This window comes from Ovis aries, chromosome 2 (genome assembly GCF_016772045.2).
Source record: "Ovis aries strain OAR_USU_Benz2616 breed Rambouillet chromosome 2, ARS-UI_Ramb_v3.0, whole genome shotgun sequence".
Taxonomy (NCBI): Eukaryota; Metazoa; Chordata; class Mammalia; order Artiodactyla; family Bovidae; genus Ovis; species Ovis aries.
In genome coordinates, this window is record NC_056055.1 from 9,107,465 (window position 1) to 9,133,486 (window position 26,022).

The following is a 26,022-nucleotide window of genomic DNA, read 5'->3' on the forward strand; positions in this document are numbered from 1 at the left end:
ATCATATAATAACAGGCAAACGGACAGCTTTTTTATTTATACATGCTGTAAATTGATAGTGTGACATCCAGTTTATACATCAGTGTCTTGGACCAGATGAACCCACTCTCAAAGCTAATCACTAGTCAGGAGGATTCAGGGGTTCGATTCAGGGCTAACAATCAGAGATATGAAGAAAGTATTCACACGAAAGAGGACCAAAAAAAAAAAAAAAACATATGCAAAAGTCTGCTCAGTGCTGAGGTGTTAAAGATAATGTAGAGTTTGTGGAAGTATGTTTCCTTACTGCCACCCACCTTGTCCCGGGAGCATTTAAAACAGACGTTCTCAGATGTCAAGCAGGGGTCTGTGAAAGAGGTGAGGAAGTGCTCAAACCTCTTTTACAATAGCCGAGCCCTTTGTTTAAACACCAACTCACAGGTAGCCTCAGTCTATGAAATAGTTAAGAATGAAAGTGCTCTGTCTGAACCCTATGTAAGCAGTCAGGGTCCTTTCTGCTCAGCTTTTCCTTAATTCCCTGGGGTGATCTCTACACAGATATCAATTGTGATGGCAGGGAAACTGAGATCAGAGAAGGGAAAATGACGCTACAGACTCCAATGAGAAAGCCATGGGATTTTAGGGTCTCTGAAGACCCACTCAAAACTCTAGGACCCCGGGTGCCTTCCAAGCCAATAGTCTGGAGGTGGTCATTTTCATCCTATTTGGAACAACACAAAATGTAAAAAAGTAGCTATGAATCTTGATACCAGAGGCTTGCTGAATTCTGGCCACTGTCAGCAAGGGAGGCGGTGACTGTTGCTGCTATCTAAAGAAGTAAGATTCCAGCTGCAAGGTTTTGACTCAAGGGATCAGCAAATAAATCTCAAGACCATCTCCTGTATTACAGCCATCATTCTGCACACAGGCATCATCATGCCGCATGAATCAAAGTGGCAGGAGCAGAAGCCCTTCTAAGATCTATATGGCTTTTGACTGAGGGAAACGTGAGACGCCCCCGGGACCCCTTGCATCTCACAGCTGTCAGTGCCTGGTGCTGGTGCCTTCAATCTCCTGCCTATCCTGAATTCCTAACGAAGTGAAATCACACGCACCAGGAAAAAGAAGGCATTTCTTCTATATTTCAGTGCAAGCCAAGGAGGAAAGGGATAAAAAGGATTGAGACGGGCCCTGGATCTACTTAACAAACTTGTGGGGTTTAGGCTGAGTATGCTCAAGTAATGAGGAAATGAAATAGCTACTGCTTCTTGTTCTTCTAGGGCAACATTATATAACGTTGCTTGGACTCTTCTGAAAGCAGAGAAACATGTTTTGAATTTGTGCATCTGGGAACCGGCAAGTCACCATTTAAAGGGACACAAGCTGTGTAGGATGGAAGGACATGATCTTAGCGAATGTGACGAGAACCAACATGAAGATCCAGTATCCTAGTGGCCCTCTGAAACTCACATAGGCAAATATCTTTCCCCTTCCAGGTCTCATGATGCCCTGGAATTTCAAGGTAGGGGAAGGATCAAAAAGAGGATGAGAAAGACCTGACTCAGGCCTCCAGAATTCAGCCCCTTACAAAGTGACCTTCTTTGCTGCTCTTGACACTGACCCTGAAAAGCCAGCAGGATCTGCAGTTGCCAAGGAATTGGAGCTAGTTTTCCTTTCATTTAAGCTGAGTAAGCAAACAAAGCATTTATTTTGTGTTGAAGATGCAGGAAAATTGCCAGAATCACTTTCATTTCTAAAACAGAAGGAAAATGACCAAGTGAATTGCTCATCCTACCACTGTCAAAACCGACTGAATTTTTTTTCCCCATCTTTGAGGAACACTCGGTTACATTTGCTACTAAATCTCTCACATCAACTGTTATGAAACTTAGAATTGTTATTGATTTCCACATTAGTAATGTTTAATTTTCATACCACCCAACACTTTATGATTTAATGTTTACCCTAGTCATCATTTTATGGCATATAACTATTTAAGCATTTAAATATCTTAATATTTTGAATGTATTTGAAACAACAAATGAAAAAGGATCTTCAATATATGGGTTGGCCACAACGAATGTTCAGGTTTTTCCAAAAATGTTACAGGAAAACGCAAACGAACCTTATGGCCAACTCAATATACAACAGAAAACTAAATTATCAAATTTATTAGCACTAGAGAATGTTCCTCTTCCTAAATAATATTATTTATAGGAACTCAACCATGAAGACTGCGGAAAATATATTCTTTGAAACTTCTTTTTTTTTTTTAGCTTTTCATCTTTCTAACAAGAACTATAGTACTTAGAAGTTGCCCAAGAGAAGCTCATATTTATGGTGTTTTTCTCCTTGACTTGGCAGAGGCAGGACTGAAACTAAGGCCCCTTGCTTCCCAGTTCAGTTCTCAGGCCACAACACAACAGTGTTCGTGTTATGAATTAGTTCTCTCTGAAAGTGCCTTGTCTCCAAAATAGACTCTTCCCAAGCACCGGGTGAAGCTTCTGAAGCCTTTCATAATTACTCAGAAGCAAAGATTCCCCAGCTCAGATGTAAGTCATAATATAAACACCCCTCAGCGTGGGTCTGTGCCAAAGGTCCAGACCCTGTGTGCCATGGGCAGTCCCCAAACCCAGAGCGGCTAACCCCCGAGACTTGAAAAACTGCCCCCCAGTGCCTCCCTTGCCCTTGTATTTTGGACTCAGTAAACAGAACGTCCTATCCCATCGGCCTTTTTTTCTCCCTCTCTCCACCTATCCCTCCATCCATCTAGTCATCCACCTGTAGTAGGCTGGATCCACTAAGGCCCTAGTTCTCGTTTCACTCTGTACCAGTGCATTTGCTGTGGAACAGTCAAGCGTCTTCTCACTTTCTCTCTGGGTCCAGCCACGGGATTTGCTTTGGCCAATGGGACGTCAGTAGATATGACACAGCAGAGGCGAGAAAAATTACCTGGATGTTCTACTCTTCATTTGCGGCCTCTTCGACTGGCACAGGCTAGCTAGCTAGGATATAACAGGCACGTGAAGCAGAGCCAAGTCACGCCAGTCATCCCAGCCATGGCCACCCTAGATCATCCAGTAGCCAGCCAGTTCCACCAGATGGGTGATCAGCTCCAGCCAAGTTCAGTAGAGGTGCCCAGGTGACCACCCCAGACACACGAGCAATACATAGACATTGTCATAAGATACCAAGGTCTTATGGTTGTTACTCAGCATTATTTTGGCAACAAATAACTGATGTAAGATCCAACAACGTTTACCAGTGTCTTCTATGTCCTACACTGAATCCTGAATCACAAAGAAAATTCAGTCATGGTCCTCCCTCATAGGGATCCCATCTTCTGAAACAGATACACAGAATATCTCTTTCTTTGTGTAGGACAATCTTGCCTCACCATCCCCCTGCAGAACTCCCAAGACCTAACTTCTATCCTCTAACAACAAGAAAATTTATCTGGAGGCAAAATGAGGTAGTAGAGTATCAGTAAAGATTAGCTCCAGATGCAAATGAAATATTAAAAAACAATTCAGTCATATAAAAAGGCCAGGGATGGGCATTTCAGAGCTGGTATAGTGTTCAGTAAAGTTAGGCATCCAAGGTTCTGCTATCTAGATGTTCCCCCATGCTCCACACACGGCTTTCACCTCATCATCCAAGATAAGCTGCTCAAGCTCCAGCATCACTTCCACAGTACAACCAGTAAGGTGGAGGAAGAACAAAGTACTGTCTCCAGAAGACGTACAGGATTTGTTACTGGCCAGAACTTAGTTTCTTGACTACTTGACTAGTCTACTGCAAAGAAGACTGGAAAATAAATCTTTATTCCAGAAAGTTATATGCTCAGCCACAAACTGGAGGTTCTGTTAACAAGGGAAAGTAGCAGATGGAAATTGGAAAACAATTGGTAATTTCTGCTGCAAATCCAAACAGGTTTTGGATCAAACAGACCTAATTTGATCCATAGTTCAGCCAGGAAGAGCTCAACTTATAAAGTTGGGAAAATTCTTTCCTTCTTCAGGCCTTAGTGTTCCTGTCTACAGAATGAGGGCAAAGGAGAGAGTTGGTCTATATGGTCTCTTAACCTCTTTCTGCCTCTTCCCTTTCCTGAATCATAGACTGAAGGTTCTGAACAGCTTGGCCTTCCATCCTCAGGTTAGCCATCCATTTATAAATAGGTATATAAATATATTTAAATATATATAATTATATATATATTATATATATATAAATATACCTATTTACAAACCTGGGTGACATTTCCTCTTGGGTCTGAAAGCATTTAGTGAGCAAAAGGACAAATGCCAAATATAAACCTGTGTTGGATAAAAAGGGAGATCTACCTAAGCGCTCTCATTGCTGCTTTCCAAGTTGCATAGAAGTGGCTTTCTCAGGAGCCTAGAAGCTTCTAAGTCTGACCTTAGCTATAACCCTCAGACACCTAGTAGTGGCCAGAGAACAAAGATCAATTTATACCACTCAACTCCTGCCCCATATCCAGGGCAAGGAAGCTATATGATCCAAAAGGATTTGAGACAGGAGCAGTCAGATATTCAAAAGCCAGCCAGGCAACATTTATGTGACTCTGTTTAGAGCAGGAAGAGAGAACAAACATATTTTAATTTACCGCCATCTAATGGTGATGGACGGAGAGGCCTGGCATGCTGCAATTCATGGGGTCGCACGACTGAGTGACTGAACTGAACTGATACGCACTTTATAAAGAGACAGTAAACCTTTGCTCAGAGTCTAATTTCTTCACATCTTTTAAAGCCTTACAATTCTGTGATGAAAGAAACTATCCACTTCCCTCTGGGTTAGGACAATATCATAAAGTTTTCAAATCTTAGAGTAAAAGCCTCTTCCATCTGACAGGTATAAGAACCTTCTTCCAAAATAAGCCTACTAATCTCTATATGCCTGGGGAGTTGGCAAACTGTCTTGAAATCGGTTATAAGGCTAAGCGAAAAATCAGCAAGGACAGAGTCTTAAGTTTATACCTTCCAAACTTTCTGTATAAGGAGCAACCTCTAATTTATCCAGGTGAAGAGACACCTGATGGAGCTCAGGTGGTCAGGTGTCAGAAATGGACGAGTTGCTGTATGTTGCACACGGATGTATTGCCACTTCCAGTGGTGCAAATGTGCCCATCAGTAGACCAGAGAAAATACTGGAAGAAGGTATGTGGATACACCAGTAGACTGTCCAAATCCGCTGATTTAGAAAACTTGAATCTCTCTTTCTCAGTTCGATGTTTTTCTCTGTAAGACTTTGTTCTTTGCCTTGTAACATGCTTCTTTTCTATCCCCCTACCGCTTAACACTATACATTTTTTGATATCTCCTCTGTTTCTTTCAAGCATCAAGGCAACAATACATATAGTTTCTTGCGTGCATGCATGCTCAGTCGTGTCCAACTCTTTGCAACTCCATGAACTGTGGCCTTTCAGCTCCTCTGTCCATTGGATTTCCCAGGCAAGAATACTGGAGTGGGTTGCCAATTCCTCCTTCAGGGGATCTTCCTGACCTAGGGATCCAACCTATGTCTCCTGCAGCTCCTGCACTGGCAGATAGATTCTTCACCACTGAGCCACCTGCGAAGCCCCATATAGTTTCTTACTCAAATGCAATTAAAGTGTATTTATACACCATCCTCCATGTATAAATGGCACTCTGCTGGGATCTGTACTATAAAGAGACACAATAAACAACATTGATATTCAGAAGTTGAGGGGTTGGGAAAAGGTGAGGTCTCAAGCTTGCCTTTATCATCCAGTTACTCCATCCTCATCTGGATCAGGTGCTTTGTGAGCACACTGGTGCTTTGTGAGCACAAAAGCTCAAGAAGAGAGCACAGAGAAGTGGGTGGCCACATAAAGGCAGGCCGGTAAGACCCTGGGGAAGGTACAGTGTCCTTCCAAAATACACCACACAGCGTGGTTCAACAAGCACTTTTATCGAAGCTCATTCTTTTTGCCTTGGCCAAGGTGGGAATTGTGGGTCCCACTTCAGAGATGAGCAAATGAGACTCAAAGGTGAATGACTTGCCGTGAGTGGAAAGGCAGAAAGCTGAATCCACATAAGGGTAAGTAATCTTTCAGACCACGGACCTAGCAAATGACTTGGTACAACAGGAAAACACCCTTGAATGAATAGGGAAAGCCCACATTTTAACCCTGGATTAGACGCCATCCTATGCTGCCTATGGCTCCTTCTTTTCTAGACACTGTTTCAAAAGAGGAGGAAGGACAAAATTCAGCACTAAGAGGGAGTTCTCGAAAACTGGCCTACACTGCAGCACTGTCCCGTGGACTGCGCTCAGGTAGGAGGGACATGTGTAGGAGTATCCATCGCCTCTTTGGAAGCCGGTCCTTTTCAGTCGCTGCCCAAGAAGTCCCAAAAGGAAGCCCTCGGGTTCTGCTCCACAGCAAATAGTGTCACTGTGAAGTTTCAGTGTAATAAAGAGATGATTCAGGCATTACTCAGAGAAACCATAGCATTTCAAAGATGTACTCCTGGACCACAGCATGTACAGTGATGCGAGCTTCGTCTTCCTGCCACAGCCTTTGCATTTAGTGTCAGATCTGAGTAATAAGTGACACGTTAAATGACTGGTGACAATGTTTACCCTTCCTCCCTCCCCACCCCCACTGCACTCAGAAGTCAGCCAACATGACAAAATTTCAGTGCCAAAAACTTCACCGAGAACAGTGAAACTTTGAGCCTCTCCATTTTCCCACAAGTCTCAAAGCGATACTGGAAATTTTTTTTCTTTGTCCCCAGTGTAATCGAAAAATATGTTTTTATTTAGAAGCAATACAAAAGTCAAGCCTATTTTTAGAATGTGAGATTACAGAGGAGGATTTTTCCAAAAGGTTCCGAAGTAACAATTATGTAAGAGCCACAAAAGGATTTTATTTGTGACCATCACCTTGGGGCTCTGAAGGAAGTCTAGCGGTAGAGATTCCTGGAAATTGAGAAGCCCAAATATTTTGAAAGAATAAGCCCAATTTTGGGCTCAAATAGTACGGGCAAGAGATGAGTTTACATCTAAAATGATGCGCTTCTACAAGCTGCTTAGAAAATAAACATAAATCCATTTCTTAATATTTATTATATAGGCCACAGACATCATGATGTACATCAAATCAGTATTTCCTAGACTCCATTTATTCACATATCATTGTTGGATCTGCCTATTATCCCTTTATATTTTTCCTTAAGCCATCTCATTATTTTACACTAAAACAAATGTACCATAAGAGGATAAGTCAACATAAAAAGTTGAAAAAAAACAAAATAATAAGCTGAGATTCTGGTATGATGCTGTCACCTGCAAAAACTCTGAGGGTGTCATTTTCCTTTTGTTATTAAAGGGAGATTGTCAACTTTCCGTAGGCATTACAGAGTGGGTAACATCTAGCTGAAACTCAAAATGAATCAAAGATCTACATGTAAGAGTTAAAACTATACAATTCTTAGAAGAAAATATGAGAGTAAATCCTTATGACCTTAGGTTAGGTAATTGATTAAATATGACATCAAAAACATAAAAAGAAGACATACAGATGGCTAACAAACACATGAAAAGATGCTCAACATCACTCATTATCAGAGAAATGCAAATCAAAACCACAATGAAGTACCATTTCACGCCAGTCAGAATGGCTGCTATCCAAAAGTCTACAAGCAATAAATGCTAGAGAGGGTGTAGAGAAAAGGGAACCCTCTTACACTGTTGGTGGGAATGCAAACCAGTACAGCCACTATGGAGAACAGTGTGGAGATTCCTTCAAAAACTGGAAATAGAACCACCGTATGACCCAGCAATCCCACTCCTGGGCATACACACCGAGGAAACCAGAATTGAAAGAGACACGTGTACCCCAATGTTCATCGCAGCACTGTTTATAATAGCCAGGACATGGAAGCAACCTAGATGCCCATCAGCAGATGAATGGATAAGAAAGTACATATACACAGTGGAGTACTCAGTTCAGTTCAGTCGCTCAGTCGTATCCAACTCTTTGAAACCCCATGAATCGCAGCACGCCAGGCCTAACTGTCCATCACCAACTCCCAGAGTTCACTCAGACTCACATCCATCAAGTCAGTGATACCATCCAGCCATCTCATCCTCTGTCGTCCTCTTCTCCTCCTACCCCCAATCTCTCCCAGCATCAGAGTCTTTTCCAATGAGTCAACTCTTCGCATGAGGTGGCCAAAGTACTGGAGTTTCAGCTTCAGCATCATTCCTTCCAAAGAAACCCCAGGGCTGATCTCCTTCCGAATGGACTGGTTGGATCTCCTTGCAGTCCAAGGGACGCTCAAGAGTCTTCTCCAACACCACAGTTCAAAAGCATCAATTCTTTGTCGCTCAGCTTTCTTCACAGTCCAACACTCACATCCATACATGACTACTGGAAAAACCATAGCCTTGACTAGACGGACCTTTGTTGGCAAAGTAATATCTCTGCTTTTTAATATGCCATCTAGGTGGGTCATAACCTATTACTCAGCCATAAAACGAATACATTTGAATCAGTTCTAATGAGCTGGATGAAACTGGAGCCTATTATACAGAGTGAAGTAAGCCAGAAAGAAAAACACCAATACAGTATACTAACACATATATATGGAATTTAGAAAGATAGTAACGATAACTCTGTAAGAGAGAGCAAAAGAGACACAGATGTATAGAACAGTCTTTTGGACTCTGTGAGAGAGGGAGAGGGTGGGATGATTTGGGAGAATGGCATTGAAACATGTATAATATCATATATGAAATGAATCACCAGTCCAGGTTCGATGCACGATACAGGATGCTCAGGGCTGGTGCACTGGGATGACGCAGAGGGATGGTATAGGGAGGGATGTGGGAGGGGGTTCAGGATGGGGAACACGTGTATACCCATGACGGATTCATGTTGATGTATGGCAAAACCAATACAATATGGTAAAATAATTAACCTCCAATTAAAATGAATAAATTTATATTTAAAAAACATAAGCAACAAAAGAAAAACTGGTTAAGTGAACTTTATCAAAATTTAAAACTTTTGTGCTTCAAAGGACACCATCGAGAATGTGAAAAGACAATCAAAAGAATGCAAGAAATATTTGCAAACCATATATCTGAGAATGGTCTAATATCCAGGATATGTAAATAGCTCTTAAAATTCAACCATAAAAAGGCAATCCAATTTTTAAATGGGTAAAGGAGCTTAATAGACATATCTACAAACAAGATATACAAATGGCCAACACATACATGAAAAGATGCTCAATATCGTTAGTCATTAGGACACAAATCAAAATCACAATGAGATACTATTTATACTCACTAAGATGGTTAAAAAAAAGACAATAACAAGTGTGTTCAGAATGTAAAGCAAATGAAATCTTCATACATTGCTAAGAATAGCACCACTTTGGAAACAGTTTGGCTATTTCTGAAAGGTTAAAACTAATTTACTATATGACTCAGCAAATTCACTTCCAGGTACCCAAGAGAAAAGAAAACACATGTCCACACAAAAAATAACCTGCGTATATTCATGGCAATATTTTCCATAGAGCTAAAAACTGGAGACAACCAAAACGTCATCAATAGACGAGTAGATAAACAAATATGGTATATCTTTATAATGGAATATTATTTGACAACACAAAGGAATGAGGAACTGATACATGTCACAACCCGGATGAACCTTAAAAAGATAAATCACATTATATGATTTAATTTATATGAAATCTCCAGAATAGGTAAATCCATAGAGACAGAAAGCAGATTAGTGGTTACCAGGGGCTACAAAGTAGGAGGGATGGAGAGTGACTGCAAATGGGTATGGAGTTTCCTTTTGGGATGATGCAAATATTGAAAATTAGACAATGTCGCACAGTTCTGTGAACATACTGAAACTACTGACTTGTACATCACATAAGTACAAATTTTGTAGCATGTGAATTATATCTCAATAAGCTATCACTTTGAAAACTGAATTTTAAAAATAATCCAATCAGAAAGTGGGTAAAGAACATGAAGACATTTCACTAAAGAGGATATGTGGGTGACTAACAAGCATGTGAAAAGATGTTCAACATTAGTAGCTATTAAGAAAATGAACATTAAAATCACAATGAGATACCAGGTCACACCTATTAGAATGGCTAAAATTAAAAAACAGTGAGGGGGGAAAAAAAAAAAAAAAACCTGGAGAAGAGGCGAGAAATATAAACTGACACAGTCTCTCTGGAAAACCATTTGGTCACCAGCAAAGCCCATTCACAATTCCCAAGAAATAAAAATAGAATCTGGGTAGCCACTTCCCTTTGACTTTTCACTTTCATGCACTGGAGAGGAAATAGCAACCCACTCCAGTGTTCTTGCCTGGACAATCCAGGGACGGGGGAGCCTGGTGGGCTGCCGTCTGTGGGGTCGCACGGAGTCGGACACGACTGAAGCGACTTAGCAGCAGCAACAAAATAAAATCTAACCTTTTTTCCTTTTCCTTTGTGCTTCATGGAGCTTTTCTTTCTCACAAGCTACCACTGACAGAGGCCTCCACCTGGCACTTCACAGCAGAGTTCCTAGTGAGAAACCATCGCAGCACCCAACACTGCAGCTTGGGGCCACGTGCAGAAGCACTGCACACGGCACTGCAATTCAAGATGGCGGCAGTGGGCCGTGTGCACGCTCTGGAGCATGAGCAGTAAAGCTGTGCTGGACCCTCCCCCACAGATCAGCGATTCCCTACAAAGCAGCGCATCCTGATGGCCTGTGAGGGCGGGGCGGGGTGGGGCGGGGCGGGGCGGGGGCGGAGCGGGGCGGGGCACCCACAGAGCCTGGACTCCCAAGCGGGAGCTGGCACTTCTGGTGGTGTTATTGCTGCTGTTGTTTATTTTTTGGCCACCATGGCATGCAGGATTTTACTTCCCTGATCAGGATGGGACCTGCACCCCTTGAAGTGGACGTGCAGGCATTCTTTGTTCAAGAATAAAACTTTCACAGACTTCCCTGGTGGCTCGATGGCTAAAAGCCCATGCTTCTGCTGCTTGAGGCACCAGCACACGTTTGATCCCTGGTCAGGGAACTAAGATCCAACATACCATGCCTGAGGTGTGGTGGCAAGAGGGACCTTTCCTTTGCTTCTGAACTCAAGTCAGTCTCATTCTATTGGAGGCAGGAGGACCCTTGTTTGGGGACCAACTTGGGAAAGTTGGTAACAATTGGACACTTTTCTTGTAGAACTAAAAATGGATTTACCATACAATCCAGAAATTTTACTCTTGGGCTTTTACCCAACAGAAGTAAAAAACCTTATCTTCACCCAGAAACTAGTTTATGAACGTTGACAGTAGTTTCACTTGTAATGGCCAAGAACTAGAAGCCATTCAAATGTTTCTCAGTTGGTGACTGGCTAAACTGTGGCACATTCACACTGTGGATTATGAGTCAGCAATGAAAAGGAATAAACTATTGATACACGCTAAAACTTAGATGAATCTCAAGGAAATTATGCTGAGTGAAAAAAAAACTAACAAAGATACATGCATACTCTGTGTTTCCATTTGTGAAAACTCATGAAATGACATAATTCTAGAAATGGGGCACAGATCAGTTGTTTCCAGGAGTTAGAGATGGTGGAGAGGGAGCGTCGTGTCTATAAAGAGGAAGCACAAGGGAACTTGGTGGTGTTGGTAGTTACGTGAAGCTGTACGTGATAAAATTGCATGCAGGTGTACACATACGTACACATATGAATATATACAAAACTGATGAACGTCAACTGAGCTTAGTGGATTGCACCAATGTTAATTTCCCGGTTTTCATATCATTCGTAATACTAGATGTTAACATTAGGAAAGTCTGAGTAAAGCATTCATGGAAACTCTGCTCTTTTCTTTGCAACTTCCTGTGAATTTGTAATTATTTCAAAATAGTTAAGCTGCTCAGTCGTGTCCGACTCTTTGCGACCCCATGAATCGCAGCATGCCAGGCCTCCCTGTCCATCACCAACTCCCAGAGTTCACTCAGACTCACGTCCATCAAGTCAGTGATGCCATCCAGCCATCTCATCCTCTGTCATCCTCTTCTCCTCCTGACCCCAATCCCTCCCAGCATCAGAGTCTTTTCCAATGAGTCAACTCTTCGCATGAGGTGGCCAAAGTACTGGAGCTTCAGCTTTAGCATCATTCCTTCCAAAGAAATCCCAGGGCTGATCTCCTTCAGAATGGACTGGTTGGATCTCCTTGCAGTCCAGGGGACTCTCAAGAGTCTTCTCCAACACCACAGTTCAAAAGCATCAATTCTTCAGTGCTCAGCCTTCTTCACGGTCCAACTCTCACATAATAAAGTTGTTTTAAAACCTAAATTTATCCTTACCCAAAATATAGCCTTCCTGAATTCTGTAATTCTACATCCACAGCTGTGACACCATCAGCCCAGACTCAACCTTCACTCTCCATACCCAATAATAATAAAAACAGGCCACGTTTATTGAATGCTGCTTCTCTACCAGACACTACAGTTGGCTTTCCATATCCAAGGGTTTCACATCCACAGATTCAAGCAATCATAATAGAAAAAGAGGAAAAAAAATCTGAAAAGTTCCAAAAAGCGAAACTTAAATTTGGTTAGCAACTATTTACATGGCATTTACATTGTTTTGGGTATTACAAGTAATCTAGAAATGATTTAAAGTATACAGAAGGACATAGCTGCCTAGTCAAGGCTATGGTTTTTCCTGTGGTCATGTATGGATGTGAGAGTTGGACTTACAACATTCCATGCCTGGTCTAAGGTACTCCTCACATCAACACTCTTATAATTCCCATTTTCAAGGTAAAGGAACTGAGGATGAGGGAGTAGATGACATTGGTTAAGGTCATACAGAAATTTACCATGGCAGGTTTCTCATGCAGGCAGCCCAACTCCAGAGCCCATACCCTCTGGAATCATCAGATTCAAAATCCACCCATTCATCTTAGGTCATTGCCTTAGTCCAAGAGTTCATTATTCTCTACCTGGACCAGGAAGTAGTACAGGAGCCTGCTGATTAGACTCCTACCTCAGATCCAAGAGGAAAGAAGCAACCATACCATATATTCTTGAATGATAAACCATCCCAAACAGAAGACAATCTCCCAATTTATCCGTGCAAAGATTTTTTTAAAGTATTTTGGGCAACTCGAATATATAAACATTTAGTGCTATGGGTGAAAAAACCAAGCATTTATTTAACGTCTTATGGAAAAACCCAAATGAAATTTTTGCCCAACTCATTACAAGGATTCAATATGGGATGTGTGTGTACAATGGCATATAATATAAAATCTATTAACTTGGAAATACTGCTATCCTCATTCTCCCATTTTCTGAAACGATTTCATTCAAATGCTTCTCACATATCTCTAACATTAGTATCCTTAAAATTTTCATAAAATGTTCATCTAACAGGTTTCCAGAGTATACTGTCTTCATTTCTAAGCTATTTTAAAAATAATCCTTTAACTCCATCAATAATACTGTCCTTGAAAAACTAAAAGATACATTTATACAAGCATCAACAAAAGTTAGGGTTTTTTTCAGATTTTATTTTCTTTTATTTTTTTACTTTACAATATTGTATTGGTTTTGCCATACATCAACATGAATCTGCCATGGGTGTACACGTGTTCCCAATCCTTAACCCCCCTCCCACCTCCCTCCCATACCATCTCTCTGGGTCATCCCAGTGCACCAGCCCCAAGCATCCTGTATCCTGCGTCAAACCTAGACTGGCGATTCGTTTTTTACATGACATTATACGTGTTTCAATGCCATTCTCCCAAATCATCCCAAAATTTGTTCAGTAGTTTCAGTGCTGGCTGCAACTTAAAAGTCATACTATATTATAAATTTCAAGGTTGGTAAGAGGCTACATCTTAATTGTTCTCAACAGGAAAAGGAAATAATTATGTGAAGTGATAAATGGGTTAGCTAACACTATCCTAGTAATCATATTGTGGTATATAAATATATCAAACCAACACTGTTGTACATCTCAAACTTGCTGCTGCTGCTGCTAAGTCGCTTCAGTTGTGTCCAACTCTGTGCGACCCCATAGACGGCAGCCCACCAGGCTCCCCGTCCCTGAGATTCTCCAGGCAAGAACACTGGAGTGGGTTGCCACTGCCTTCTCCAATGCATGAAAGTGAAAAGTGAAAATGAAGTCGCTCAGTCGTGTCCGACTCCCAGCGACCCCATGGACTGCAGCCCATCAGGCTCCTCCGTCCATGGGATTTTCCAGGCAAGAGTACTGGAGTGGGGTGCCATTGCCTTCTCCGACATCTCAAACTTATACAACCTTATTTGTCAATTATATCTCAAATTTTAAAGGGCGGTGGGGAGAAGTTATCTGGGGAGTTTCCAAAATTCCCATTGCCCAGAAATAGTGATTTTATCGGCCTGTAAAGTGGGCACTGGGCGTGGCATTGTTCTTTTGGCCACTCTGCACAGTGGGTGAGATCTTAGTTCCCCGCTAGAGACTGAACCCACACCCCCTGCAATGAAAGCTCAGTGTCTTAACTACCTGATCACCAAGGAATTCCCAAGCTTGACATTTTTAAAACTTCTGCAGCCTTTGCAAGAATCAGCACTTCCATGTATAATGAACAATCCCCACAATGTAATTTAGTAGTTCTCAAGTCTTGATTACATATGAGAATCACCTGGAAAGTTTTTTAAAAATACTTATGCCAGGGTCCACCCAGCTGCTCCATTCCCCCCACCCAACCAGGATTCTAAGTTATCTGGAATTAAGCCCCAGGGTGTTTCTACATTTTAAAAATACCTCAAAAAATAATAAAAAAATAAAAATATCTCAGATGAATCTCACTTACAGCCAGAGTTGAGAACCCTCAACATTACCACTTAGGAGGATTTCTTTACAAATGAGGTTTAAAAGTCTGTTTCCCCCACCATCACATACTATGGGTTAGAGCACCTCCCACTCCCACAGCAACCTCTAGCCACCCCTCCACCAGGACATCAAAAAATGAGCAGAATCTTTGCTCCTTTCTGTTCCTTTTGTTTCAGGTGGCTTCCAGAAGCATCAAAAGATAGCACTGAGTGAGAACATTTTAACCTAATTTGGCTTCCCCAAATAGAGCTTAGTTGTCCCAAATAAAGGAATTGAGAGTGCCCCTCAAAGGTGAGAGATTTTCTCAGGACTCAAATATAAAATATGCCTTTTCCTAGAAGATAGATTGGGAAGAGAATGCCACTTTATTTTTGCACCTATCATTAACAACAACCATTTCTTGAATGTTTACTATACCTAGGCACTGTGTTACATGTTTACCTGATCCCATTTAATCCTAAAACTATAATTTCCAATTAAATAATAATAAGTATTATTATTGCCATTTTAAAACCGAGATGCACAGTGCTTTCGCCTAAGGTTGCCACCCGGCTGGGTGTGAGACAGAACCTGGACCCAGGCCTTCTGCATCCAGTTCTCTACTGCCCCCTTCTGCCCAGCCATCCTCAGGAAGCTTTCACAAGAGGCACCAAGACTTCCATCCCAAGTGCCCCAAAGGACAGCATGGCATTGTGGATGGAGGGAAGGACCACTAGAGAGAGGATCAGCAGACACCTTCGCCCTCCCTGCACTGACCATCAGCCCAAACCCCTCTGTGCCCAACATTCCCTGGTTCCCAGGCTCTGTGACATCACAGACAGCTCCATCTCTGCTCTGCCAGCTGCAGGTGAGTGAGGCTCAAGAGTTAGATCTGAGAGCAGGATGGGTATTTTTTCTCTATCTAAAGGGACATCATTTCCATCATGCCTGTTCACTTTGCTCCAGGAAGCAGAGGCCATCTCTCTTACCATAATCCCACTGCTTCTCTCTCTGGGTCCCAGACTGACCCGCCTCCCCCATCACAGGGCTCCTCCAGCTCCAGAAGTCTTCCTCATCACACACAAGTGTGACCTCATCGATCTTTCCTGTTCTGGTCAAAGTGCTCCAGGGTCACTGGAGACCTGAAGTTCACAGCAGGGAGGGGCGGGGGTGGCAGGCTGGGTAACCTGAGGGCCCTTTTCTTTAGCTGCTTCCACCTAGAGGAGGGCATCGGCAGTGCAAGAAACACCACACCCAGCCCACCGAGCCAAATCAAGCCCACGTTTTCATCAGCGTTTACACTTACTGAGCCTTTCCAATGTGCCAGACAGCTGTGCTAAGCACTTCCCATCACTATTTAATCCTCAAGACCACATTCAAGGGTAGATACTATTATCATTCCCAGCTTACAGATATGAAAACAGAGGTTCAGGAGAGTTAAATTCTTTAAAATTTCCTAACTAATAAGTAGTGAGTCCTTAGGAATTATACCCCCAAATATGTGCTTGTATTGCTACACTGCCCTCCCTAAGAGCCTCTCCATTTTTGAAGAGGGTTCAAAAATTCAAAACTCTTAGTTACAAACACTTAGAGGAGAAAGTGGTTCTACCTGTCTCTTCAGTGAACTGCTGGGGAGTACAAATATGAGAATCTTCAGTGCTAGATTCAGATAAATTTATATTTTAAAATTTCTGCTGAGCTGCTACTACAGACAGATGCTCAAGACACTGGTTATGTATAAGCTGCTTTAGCAGAAGATATTTCCATTTTGTTCCATTCAATATGTGGAACAAAATCTGAATTTAGTTACACAAGGGAGATCTACGCTTTTATGACAACATCTATGAGCAAAGCTAATGGCTGGTGTTTTAAGGGTTTGTGAAGCCGCTGAGTTTGTGGTCAGGTGGTACTTCAGAGGCAGCAGTCCCTGGGGATGGCAGACCATCAGACATGAAGGTGTTAACTACTGCCTGTTACTTTCAGGAGAATGGTCATTGAGGTAAAAGTTCATTAACAGATTGAAGGGTTTAAACAGGTCCTGGTAATTATCTGTCACCAAGGTTACAGAGCAATTGGTCTTCACTCAGGAGTGTAGGAACGCCCCTTTTGGCCCTCCCTAAACCAAAATTGCAGGAGATATTGATATCTTGAGGATTGTACAGATCTTCACCACTGTTGCTGACTTTCCTTGAAGACACGGTTCCAGTTTTCCACTTAGAGGGATCTGGTGTTCAGTCTGAGCATCAACCAGCCTGATGTCTTCTTGTTTCTATCCTTAAATTATCTGCAGAACCATATGTCGGGCCAGTTGCTGCATAGAAGTATTCAACTCTCTGGACAAGAGGCAATGGATGACTAAGACAATCCAAACCTGTGAGCTATGGATTTTCAACTGGTTGTTTGTGCCCTAGGGTGTGAGCTGTTTTGTACTATGTCAGTGAACGGGAAGGAAAATGAGCACTTTGTGTTGTCCACAGCCTTTGGAGGGCTCACTGTCCTCAAAAGTCTAGGGTATAGATAACCCCATAAAGACGTTTTTTCCTTTCCAACACTGTGTAAGTCCACAGAGGTTACCGGGGAACTGGACACTTGGAAAGGTCCATGTAGGCATCAAAAAAAAAAAAAAATTAGTCGCAGTTAGTATTGAAGACTCTGACGTTCCTACAAGAAATAAACCATGTCACCAGTCAAGCAGTATCACTGTCCACCTTCATCAACTTTCTTTGAAAGTTTAGAGGAAGAACAAGCAGGTGTTGAGTGCTAAAGCTCCTTAGAATGGCATCACTAGACAAGTCTGGACATTTGACCTTTGGCCATAATGGAACATGAGTTCTTCTAATAGTCTTTCTGCTCAAAGTATTGCAAGTATCTTCATCCATAGGATCCATATTCTCTAAGAACAGAGGAAATTTTGGTCCTATTTTTATTTCAGAAACCAACTGTTTTATCTAGGAGGTCTTAAGTCATTTTGATTTCTAGTTAATATTTTAGGACTATTTGAAAATAACCTGGAGATCAAAGTTGACATTTCTCATTCCAATTTATTGTCTCTAAGTCCACATTTCAGGTCTAAGTCCTTTGCAAGGAGAGAAGAAAAGTTTCCCTTAAGCTGTTGGTTTACCCCAGAGTATCCTGAAGTTTATTCCGTTTCCTGTTGATTCATCTTGCTTTCGTTTGCAATTCTCAATCTTTGTCCAATCTACCTTTCCCTTAAGAGAAAGGTTTTTATTTTTTTTAATAGCTTCTGAAATAATTTTATGTGGTATATTTTCTGTTTCTACACTTCTCAAGCCCTTGATTCTTTTCGGAATTATGCATGTGTGCTAAGTTGCTTCAGTTGTGTCCAACTGTTTGTGACCTCATGAACTGTAGCCCACCAGGCTCCTCTGTCCATGGGAGTCTCCAGGCAAGAATACTGAAGTGGGTAGCCATTTCCTTCCTCAGGGGATTTTCCCAAGCCATCAATCGAACCTGCATTTCTTACGTCTCCTGCAGTGGCAGGCGAGTTTTTTACCACTAGTGGCACCTGGGGAGCCCCAGGAATTATGCATAGATGGGTTGTTTAAATCTTCTGATCTTTTCCATCCTGCTGCTTTTTAACATTTTCCCCCATGTTGCTGCTGCTGCTGCTAAGTCGCTCAGTCGTGTCTGACTCTTAGCGACCCCATGGACTGCAGCCCACCAGGCTCCTCCGTCCCTGGGATTTTCCAGGCAAGAGTACTGGAGTGGGTCGCCAGTGCTTTCTCCCTCCCTCATGTTGAAGGTTAACAATTGAGTGAACTAATTGATACAAGTGTGATAATTCAGGGCAATAGTAACTGAATACAGAACCCTGAATTGGACTGCAACTTTCTATTCTGAAATTTGGCATGATTCTAAATATTTCTCCTCAACTCAGCTCTCATCAGATTTTAAATTCAACCTCTATGGACCCACCTTCTTGTACAGGAGTTTTAGAGGAATATTGTGCAATGTTGACTGTTCATTTCTATAGAAATGCCCCGTAAAGAAAGTTTATGTAGGCAGTTAGGGAAAGGAACAAGAGAAGTTTAAGTGGGTGATAAAGATAAACCTGGGCTTCCCTGGTTGCTCAGACAGTAAAGAATCTGCCCAAACAGCAGAAGACCTGGGTTCGATCCCTGGGTCAGGAAGATCCCCTGGAGGAAGAAGGCATGGCAACCCACTCGTCTTCTTGCCTGGAGAATTCCATGGACACAGGAGCCTGGTAGGCAACGGTCCATGGGGTTGCAAAGAGTCGGACACTACTGAATGATTAACACGTGCATAAAGATAATGCTTTGTGGAGGAAGAGTGAGAGATGAAGTAAGTCTTAGGTTTGAGAAGGAATAAGATCTTTTTTTTTACTTTTTTCTGGGGTCAGAGTATATCAATCAAAGAAGCCTGCTATTGAATGTTTGAGTTTTTGTCTTCTCTCTTTTCTACTGTGCCTCTTGAATCTATTATTTTTGACACTGAAAGTTTGCCATAATGGACACTGTCATTTTAAGTCATCTAGCAAAATTTTTGTCATTAAGATAAACACATCAGAGTACACTGAATGAGAGTCTATACACAAAGCAAGAATGTTTCTGGAAAGGGGCAGCAATTTTATATAGACGAGACCATGAGAAACAGGAAGGAATACACTGAGCTCTGCTTAGTCGCTCAGTAGTGTCTGACTCTCTGCAACCCCATAGACTGTGGCCCGCCAGGCTCCTCTGTCCATGGGGATTTTCAAGGCAAGAATACTAGAGTCTGTTGCCATGCCCTCCTCCGGGGGATCTTCCCAACCCAGGGATGGAACCCAGGTCTCTCCAATTGCAAGCGAATTCTTTGCCATCTAAGCTACCAGAGAAGCCCAAGAATACCGAAGTGGGTAGCCTATCCCTTCTTCAGGGGATCTTCCCAACCCAGGAATCAAACCAAGGTCTCCTGCATTGCAGGCAGATTCTTTTATCAGCTGAGCTACCAGGGAAGCCCAAAGAATACCCTGCTGCTGCTAAGTCGCTTCAGTTGTGTCCAACTCTGTGCGACCCCATAGACGGAAGCCCATCAGGCTCCCATGTCCCTGAGATTCTCCAGGCAAGAACACTGGAGTGGGTTGCCATTGCCTTCTCCAATGCATGAAAGTGAAAAATGAAAGTGAACTCCCTCAGTCGTGTCCAACTCTTCACGACCCCATGGACTGCAGCCCACCAGGCTCCTCCGCCCATGGGATTTTCCAGGCAAGCGTACTGGAGCGGGGTGCCATTGCCAGTTAGTCAAAAGTTTATACTTTGCATGGCGTCTTTAATTTCTTGGCCAAGGAGAACCTGAAAGAGTTCATATGACCTATGCCCTGGAAATCACTAACTCCAGAATACAGCCTGAGAAAAGTGACCACTCATAGACGCTTTAACCTCTGAGCCACCAGGGAAGCCCCTTTAACAAGACAGACATGTGCCTATGAAAGTTTGGAGACACCCGAGGCAAAACTTTAGCAATTCCCTTCCTACAAACTGACCACCAGTCTAACAGACCTCCAACCATTAGATCCCAGGGCTGCCTGGTGGGGCGGTGAGGGACAGGGAGGTGGGAGAGGGGATGGCTGGCTAGACTTAAAGCCTTCATTCCCTCCTATGAAGCACTGCCTTCTACACTCACATACATGAGGTAATCCAGAACAGAGAAAACCCCCATGAAGCAAGAGTTTATACAAGCAGATGAAGAGAACTGGAACTACAGCAAGCAGCAGCAGAATCTGTATTAAAGGCAAGTGCATTTGCTAAATGATGCATCTCCAAAACAAAAGATCTGATTGACTCATAATAACTTCCATTTGTTTATAAATCCTAAGAAAATAAATTCATTAAAGAGTCAGTGAAATACGTCACAGCTCAAATTATGAGAGAAAACTCGCTTGGCAATAGATCCAAAGGACTATCAGAGATTGAGGCTGCTGCTGCTGCTGCTAAGTTGCTTCAGTCGTGTCCGACTCTGTGTGACCCCATAGATGGCAGCCCACCAGGCTCCGCCATCCCTGAGATTCTCCAGGCAAGAACACTGGAGTCTACATGGGCCCAGAAAGTACCCTTCTTGGTCCAAGGATCCCACATAGTGGAGACATCTGTATGTGTTTCGTCTGCTGAGGGTATCTAGCCACAATATATAAAGGGTGCTATCAACATACTGAATAGCTTATGTGCAGGAAGTTAAAGATTTTTGGATTCATTATTAAGAAGTCAGTTGTGACTCACCTGGTAGAGAATCCGCCTGTACTGCAGGAGACCTGGCTTCGATCCCTGGATTAGGAAGATCCCCCGGAGAAGGGAAAGGCTACCCACTCCAGTATTCTGGCCTGGAGAATTCACTGGACTGTATAGTCCATGGGGTTGCAAAGAGTCAGACACAACTGAGCAACTTTCACTTTCACTTTCCTAATAGAAAGCTATTACCATAATTCAGGGTGGCTTGTTTGGTATCACAGTGGAGAAATGCCTACGAATGAGACAACTCATCTACTGAATTGAGTATTGTGAGGGACATCCAACCAATACCATGAGACGAATTTTCTACAGGGGGATTTTACCACTGAAAGGTAAAGGAGAACAGGAAGGATTCAGAAACCTGGAAAAGTCGGTACATAATGAAAGAACTTTAAAACAAGGCCTTTTTCTGGACTGTCCAAACTAGGAAGATGCTTGAAGTGATCATGCAACCTAACTTCCTCTTATTACTGGTGAGGAGCCTGAGACAGAGAAGCAGGGACTTACTCAAAGCCACACAGCAGGCTGGTAAGAGTGTGTTTCATCACCACGTTCTCCTGCGACCCGGACGGACAGAATAGTTTTGTAGCCAACGAGCAACATGATGGGAATGACCATTGACTAGGCACTTTGAGTACCCAGAGCCACAGAGGTCACTTTGTGTATGTTTAAACCTTTACATGTGCAAAGCAGGCACTGCGATTCCCATTTCCCACAGGATAAAAGTGAGGCTCTAGAAAGTTAAGGAACCCACACCTAGAAACAGAATAGAATACAGGTCTGCAAACACGTTTCTGTGCATCTCTGCATGGCCCAGCATTTTGCTGCAGTGAGGTCCAACCTGGAGCATGAGCACTTTTCACCCACAGTCTTCTGTTTATTTAGGAAAAAGCCCTGCCCAAGGAACTGGGCTCAAAGATCAGCTGATTCAATAAGGCAGCCCTGCAAGCAAAGCTGAAAGAATAGAGGCTTCAACTCCTTTCCATGGGTAAGAAAATTTTGTATAAAATAGGGAAAATTACTTTAAGAGAATCACTATGCTCCCCACTGTAGCTCCATGGGGGAGCTACAGAAGATTTGGGAAAGGAGAAGGCTATTATACCTTGGGGGAGGCTGAGCCTATACGACCCCCACCCCATCACAGTGAATTTCTAACAGGGCATCTGGAATTCAGGCCCTGGAACCCAAGGGTCCCCATTCCTTTTCTTCATATTAGCAGCTCACCAAAACCTGGCCTCGAAGATCTTCTCTTTATGCTGCAAATGCTGTGAGAAACCCGATGTTGCAGATGACTCCAAGATCCCCAGTCAAACCCAAGAGCTTCAGCTGTCAAAGCATGGTAAGTACCAGGCAAGAATGCCCTGCCCAGCCTCAGGAGACCTCATATTGCTCATCCCCCTCTTGCCGAGATGCCCTCAGATTTCCTTCAGCTTTTGAGTGAATAATGCCAACCTAAAATGAGGTGAAGACTGACCAGCTAAGTAACCAAACTGATAAACAAAAGCGCTTAAAATCTTGATACTTACAGCGGGATGCTTGGACTAGCAACATCAGCATACCGGGGAGTTTGAGAACTGAACTTTTAGACCCTACCCCAGACCTGCCAATGAATACGTGGCTCCCTTGATGCACACAGACACTGTGCCCGGGAGACCTCACATAGCTCACAACCACCCCATCCGGCTGGCTGTTGAGAGGTCCTGCAGCCCAGTCACTTCAGAGGGATTCGCAACAGGGACTTCCCTGGCGGTCTAGTGGTTAAGATGCCGCATGTCCAATGCAGGGGGCACAGGTTTGATCCCTGGTCAGGAAACTAAGATCCCACATGCCACACACATGCCACAGGGCACAGTCAAAACAACAATGAAAAGGCTACCAACCCCTTCTCAGAGTAATGTATTTATATGCATTTAATAAAATACATAGAATTATAAAGGACATCAATTACATATCAAGATTCCACTTTGAAACAAACAAAAAAAATTCTCATAACAGCTAAACCCTCCTTGCAACCAAAATCTCAAAGTCCAATTTCTATAAAAAATCAGAGAGGTCCTGCTGTACTTGAATTGGGCATGAGTGTCTGGGTTCCCCACTAGCTCCCCTCCCCGAACAGGGCTCCATGATGCATAGTTTAAAAACCCATCTCTGATTGTATAGAGGAGGCTTCAGTCCCGAGTGGGAAGGGGCTTTCCCAAAGCTCAGCAGCTACTGCTGCTGCTAAGTCGCTTCAGTCGTGTCCAACTCTGTCCGACCCCATAGACAGCAGCCCACCAGGTTCCGCCGTCCCTGGGATTCTCCAGGTAAGAACACTGGAGTGGGTAAGCTCAGCAGAGTGGTGGTAATGTCAGAACCAGGATGGGCCCAGTTCTATTTTCCAGGCCACTGCATTTCACAAGACAAACTGCTGTCACTGAATGCTCCGATAAGAGTACCAACACGTCCCAGACGGGGGATGGGGGCGGCACATGACTCACAGACTATTCCAGAATCTGATACCGACCGGGGATAGTGGTGACCGAAACAGTCCATCCAGGCCCAAAGCAGGGGCTTCGCTCAGGGTTCTTCTTCCCTTCCTCCTTTCAGATGTAAATTTGCAAGCTTCCAAAAGAGGGTTTCACAAGAGAAGGCTCAGCCGCTACTCCCAGGATCGCTGGCCGTACCAACCATGCCTCATCGGGAGGCCCTGATCATTCTAGATGGCAGCCCCTTCGCAGGTCTTGGAGCCTGCGCAGCTGCGGAGAGTTTCCAGGAGTAAGAGGGCGGTGCACTGAGGCCATGAAGACTGATTCGGAAACTCCCTTCCAGGAGGAGAAGACGTCTGAGCCAACGCTGCGCCGCCAGCAAGAGTCACTTCAGACCCCCAAAAGCCACTTGGGAGGAGCTGCCTCCAATTAAAGTCTTTGGTGACGTCACAGGACTGTGTACCTCCTCTTTCCCCTCCCCCTTACCGGTACCTTCAGTTTATAGAGGAGTTCATCTATGTTTGTTACATGTTGTGTGCCTTTATTTCTTACGTCTAAATCCTTGTTCCGTTTCATATTTCTCATTATATATATTAGGTATGGATCCATATCTTTTCGGACATTTATTTGAAAGACCATCTTTGGCCCAATCATTTGCGATAACTCCTTTATCCTCGTGTACAAAAATTCCATATGTATTTTGGTTTCTTTCTTAAATTTCTATTTTATTCCACTGTAAGTCGGTCTGGTACCACCTTGTCTTATTCCTCCATTTTTTAAAATTTATTTTTTAGTTGAAGGATAATTGCTTTACAGAATGTTGTTTCCTGTCAAACCTCAACATGAATCAGCCATTGGTAAACACATATCCCCTCCCTTTTGAACCTCCCTCCCATCTCCTTCCCCACATTCCTCCATTTTTTAAAAATATAAACACTAGTATCTGTCTAGATCCATTAAAAAAAATATTCATATTTTGGGGGCATTGTCTGGCAGTCCGGTGGTTAGAACTGTGCTTCCCAAGCAGGGGACACGTTTGATCTCTGGTTGGGGAACTAAGACCCCCACATGCTGTGCAGTGCAGCCAAAAAAAAGAAAAAAATTGATATTTTATTGTGACTGTACTAAATTTTAAAATTAACCTAGGAAAAAAATATAAATTAACATATGGAAAGCTGACACCTCTATAATTTTGACTCCTCCCATCCACATACAAATGGCTTTTCATTTGTTCAAACCTACTTTTGTGTTTCTCAGGGCTATTTTTCAATGTTCTTCATATAAATTTTGCAAATTTCTTGTTAAATTGGTTACTGCCGTGATAGCACAGAGGCCAAGACAGGAGGGGAAGCAGCAGCAGCATTGCCACCCCAGCAGAGAAGGAACTAAAATGGTACAACCCATTTGTAAAGCAATTTGAACCTTTAAAAATTCCACCTCTGATCACTTCATTTGCCAATTACTAGTGGCGTCACTTTAGCCAAGATACCTAATAAATTTTGTGCCTCAGTTTCTTCATCTGTAAAATGGGTACAGCAATGGCATCTACCTGTGGCACAGCAAACTATTAGCCAGTTCTTCACCTTTCTCAGCCAAGTCTTCTTGGGTGAAGTGTCCTTTCCTCCCCCTTGACTTTGAACTTCATCATATGACCTGCTTTAACCAATGGAAACCTAGTAGATGGGATACCAATAGAAGCTTAGAAATGTGTTTTCACAGCGGGGCTTGCTGTCTCGTGCCTCTAGAATCCCCCTGAGAAGAACATGCCCCAGCAACCTATTCCAAGGAAGGAGCTACATGAGGCAGAACTGCCCCAGCCAGCCTGATGAACATGGCAGACGACATCGCATCGTGAACCGAGGGAAGGACAACGGGAGAGAGGGTCAGTAAACCTCCTCCCCCTTCTTTAACGCTGTGGTCCAGTCAAACCCTTCTGTCCCCAACATTCCCTGGTTCTCAGGCTCTGTGACATCACAGACAGTCCCATCTCTGCTCTGCCAGCTGCAGGTGAGAGGGGCTCAAAGGTTGGGCCTGAGAGCAGGAAGAGTACTTTTCTGTATTTAAAGGGACAACATTTCCGTCACTCCTAGGCACCTATCCACTTTGCTCCGGAAGCAGACGCCATTACTCTTCCCATGACCCCACTGTTTCTCTCTCTGGGTCCCAATCTCCCCACCTGTGTTGAATGACCCCTAAGGGCTCCTCCAGCTCTAGCAGCCTTCCTCTCTGACCTCACTGATCTTTCTCGTTCTGGTTGAAGTGCTATGGGGTCACGGGAGACCTGAAGTTCACAGCCCACTGAGGGCAAACCAAGGGCCCTTTTCTTTAGCTCCTGCTTCCATCTAGAGGCTGTCATTGGTAGTGAAAGGAACACCACACCCACCCCACCCCAGCCAGCATTTCCCCTGGGAAGAAGCCCATGCAGATAAACTCTAGGATGTGTGGGAATGCA

At 43.2% G+C, this 26,022-nt stretch overlaps 2 protein-coding genes across 2 annotated transcripts in view; one reads left to right on the forward strand and one right to left on the reverse strand.

Annotated features, from left to right (window-relative positions):
- The window catches only part of TMEM268 (transmembrane protein 268), a 103,675-nt gene that overhangs the window by 39,320 nt on the left and 38,333 nt on the right, over positions 1 to 26,022 (reverse strand). The window lies entirely within an intron of this gene.
- TEX48 (testis expressed 48) lies at positions 21,991 to 24,088 on the forward strand. The gene is made up of 3 exons (XM_060410774.1): positions 21,991 to 22,093; positions 22,322 to 22,444; positions 23,536 to 24,088. The coding sequence occupies exons 1-3, from the start codon at positions 22,090 to 22,092 to the stop codon at positions 23,793 to 23,795; spliced, it is 387 nt and encodes a 128-aa protein (XP_060266757.1). The 5' UTR covers positions 21,991 to 22,089; the 3' UTR covers positions 23,796 to 24,088.